Below are 2,669 nucleotides of genomic sequence, written 5' to 3' on the forward strand. Positions count from 1 at the left end.
TGGTAAACTCTTGAAATATGAATATATTAGTGTCTCAGAAATATAAAAGACTGTATACAGGGATTTTTCTTCCTTCAGGGATTAGGGAGGAGCCTAGTCTTTCCACTACTGGTGGGAAGCTCTGTGGGGCAGATGACTTGAAATTTAATGTACAGGCAAAGCTTAGGGCTACAGATTGGCTTTGCTTTTAGGAGTCAAGTAAAGAAGAGACTCGAAAGGAAATTCTCGGGTGAGATTTTGTGGGATCCCCTATAATTGACAAGAATATTTTCTTTATTGGCCAAAAACATCTGGCTTTTTCTGGATCATAACGAGTGCTGAAGATAATAGTATTTTTATTTTTAATGTACTTTAAATTTTAATGAACCTAAATTCTTATAACTCAGGCCGATTCAAATAAGGCAATCATTTCCCATTAATAATTGTCTTCAATGTGCAGATTGCAGAGCACCATCACTATGGAAATTCATGAGCGCCTAATTACACTGCATTCTAAACTGGTAAGGGAAGCACGTTGAATAATATAAACAAAGTTTAAAGATCATCTATACTTTTTATAGCATTCAATTATTTTGATATTTTAAAAGCAGAAGTAGCTGAGCATACATGTTAACTGGCTTCGTGTCCTTTGTATTTATTTATAATGATGGTATGAATAAACCACAGAATAAACAAACATAAGGCAGTTGAACACTGTGAGAGAAGAAACTCCCCAACCTGCAATCATTTCTTTAATTTCAAATTTACCTACTGAACGAAGGCCAAGAATTAAGTACTTAGGTTTTAGTCCTAACCTGCCACTGAAGATCATCCTCGGATAATTCTGCTTGTCTTTCTGAATCAGTTTTCTCATTGGCAAAAGGGAGGACGTTAAAATAAGTTATGTCTTGAGTCTCTTTAATTCTATAATTATATAGTCCTGTGAGAGTAAGGACTTTAAAATCTGGAATAAAAAATAAATTTATGATCAAGGCTCTTTTTATAAGGGATTAGCAGGACTTTTCCTGTTCACTCTTCAATGGTACACACCAAGCAGGCTGACGTTATATGACATATGATGCTTCAGAAATCCCTTTGACAGCAATATGTGGCTCTTTAAAAAATTAAATGTCATCATCTCACTACCAAATGTGGTTTTCATCTGACTTTAAAAGCACACTGTATTAAGACATGTATCATAACTGATTGCCATTTTTTTATAGTCTAGCATTTCAGGGAACAATTATGGTTCAATTTATGTGAATTCTTGGCAGAAATAAGATCACACCCTTGGCCTAGAAAAGAGTCCGCAGTTGTGGGATGTCAAAGAAAAGGATGCAATTAGAGGGTAAAGGCAGTGTCACGTGCTGCATTATGAAGAATACTTGAAGCTACAGAAATTTGTTTATGGAGTTTGAAACTCAGTCACGTATAGAGATTATAACCACAGCAGCATTTTATTAGAGGCAAAATATTTCTGTAGGAATCTAAATAAAGCAGAAAACAAAACACGTTACATAACTTTTAAATAACTACTTTTATACACTGGTGGGAGACTTGGTTGGGTGTTATGAAACAGAATAGTTGGCATAGTTTTCAAGTAGTATGTTCTAATGGATGACATTTAGAGGTGTGGCCCTCCATGCCCATCAGAGTGTATATAAATGTCCCTGTGCTGTCACACTCACAAAACTGACCAACAACAGCAAATCAACTGACCTACAGCAGCAAACCACCCCTGACACCATGAGCTACTACGGCTACTATGGAGGCCTGGGCTGCGGCTGCAGGGGCTTCGGGGGCCTGGGCTATGGCTGTGGCAGCTTCGGCAGACTGGGCTACGGCTGTGGCTTTGGGTACGGAGGCTACGGGTACAGCTGCTGCCGTCCATCTTGCTATGGAAGATACTGGTCTTCTGGCTTCTACTGAATGAACACTTGAAAATTTACAATTCAAGGACTTAGACTTCCATGCCAGTTTCTTCTAGAAAACTATTTTATGACCTTCCTTCTGTGTTTGCCCTGTCTTGATAATTAAGTGGCTACTTAGATCACCTGGTTCCTGAATTATGAGAAGAAAACTTGATGAACTAATAATGGAGGCGTCTAGTTAGTGGCGTTTCTCAGAGATCTGCTTCTTTGCTGGGTGGACTCACTAAGCTCTAAGACAGTTTGTCTTTCAATTATTTGATATCTAATAATAAACTTTTTCTAATGCAGTAAATGTGTCTTGAGCGTCAATCCTCTTACCATAATAGCATGATGTGATTGATGTGTTAATATCACAGACTAGGGCAATATTTTCTTCTTGTATCTAAGAAATGTACCAATATCTTTTGTCATAATGATCTTTTCATTCTCCTCCTTTTCTTCTTTTTTTAAATCTTCTTTTCTTTATTCCCTTTTCCTTGGTTTTTTCTCCTCTTCATCATCCTTAACATTATCAGTATCTAGCTTTTCATCCTCCTGCAAACACAGGAATTCAACATCTAAAGGTTGAAGATGCTTCTGTAATGATAATCAAACTTGAGTTTACTACACTTGATCTTAGGCAAAAGGTCAAGAAGGGATTTCAGTTTAATTTGTAAAGACATGCTTCCTTGGAAATTATCTTGATAATTTCAAAGCAAAATGCTAAGAAAAAAATTTTTTCATGTAAATTATTTTAAAACACTTGAAAAGATAAAAATT

The 2,669-nt window shown here is 36.4% G+C and overlaps 1 protein-coding gene across 1 annotated transcript; it reads left to right on the forward strand.

The window, feature by feature from the left end:
- Positions 1–1,725: 1,725 nt before the first annotated feature.
- Positions 1,726–1,908, forward strand: LOC128567225 (keratin-associated protein 19-7-like). The gene has a single exon (XM_053564262.1). It carries the CDS (start codon positions 1,726–1,728, stop codon positions 1,906–1,908), a length of 183 nt encoding a protein of 60 aa, XP_053420237.1.
- Positions 1,909–2,669: the final 761 nt, after the last annotated feature.

This window comes from Nycticebus coucang, chromosome 16 (assembly GCF_027406575.1).
Source record: "Nycticebus coucang isolate mNycCou1 chromosome 16, mNycCou1.pri, whole genome shotgun sequence".
NCBI classification, from domain to species: domain Eukaryota; kingdom Metazoa; phylum Chordata; class Mammalia; order Primates; family Lorisidae; genus Nycticebus; species Nycticebus coucang.

Excerpts from the sequence above, each read along its gene's own strand:
- LOC128567225 (XM_053564262.1), top strand. The coding sequence starts at position 1,726 with ATGAGCTACTACGGCTACTATGGAGGCCTGGGCTGCGGCTGCAGGGGC.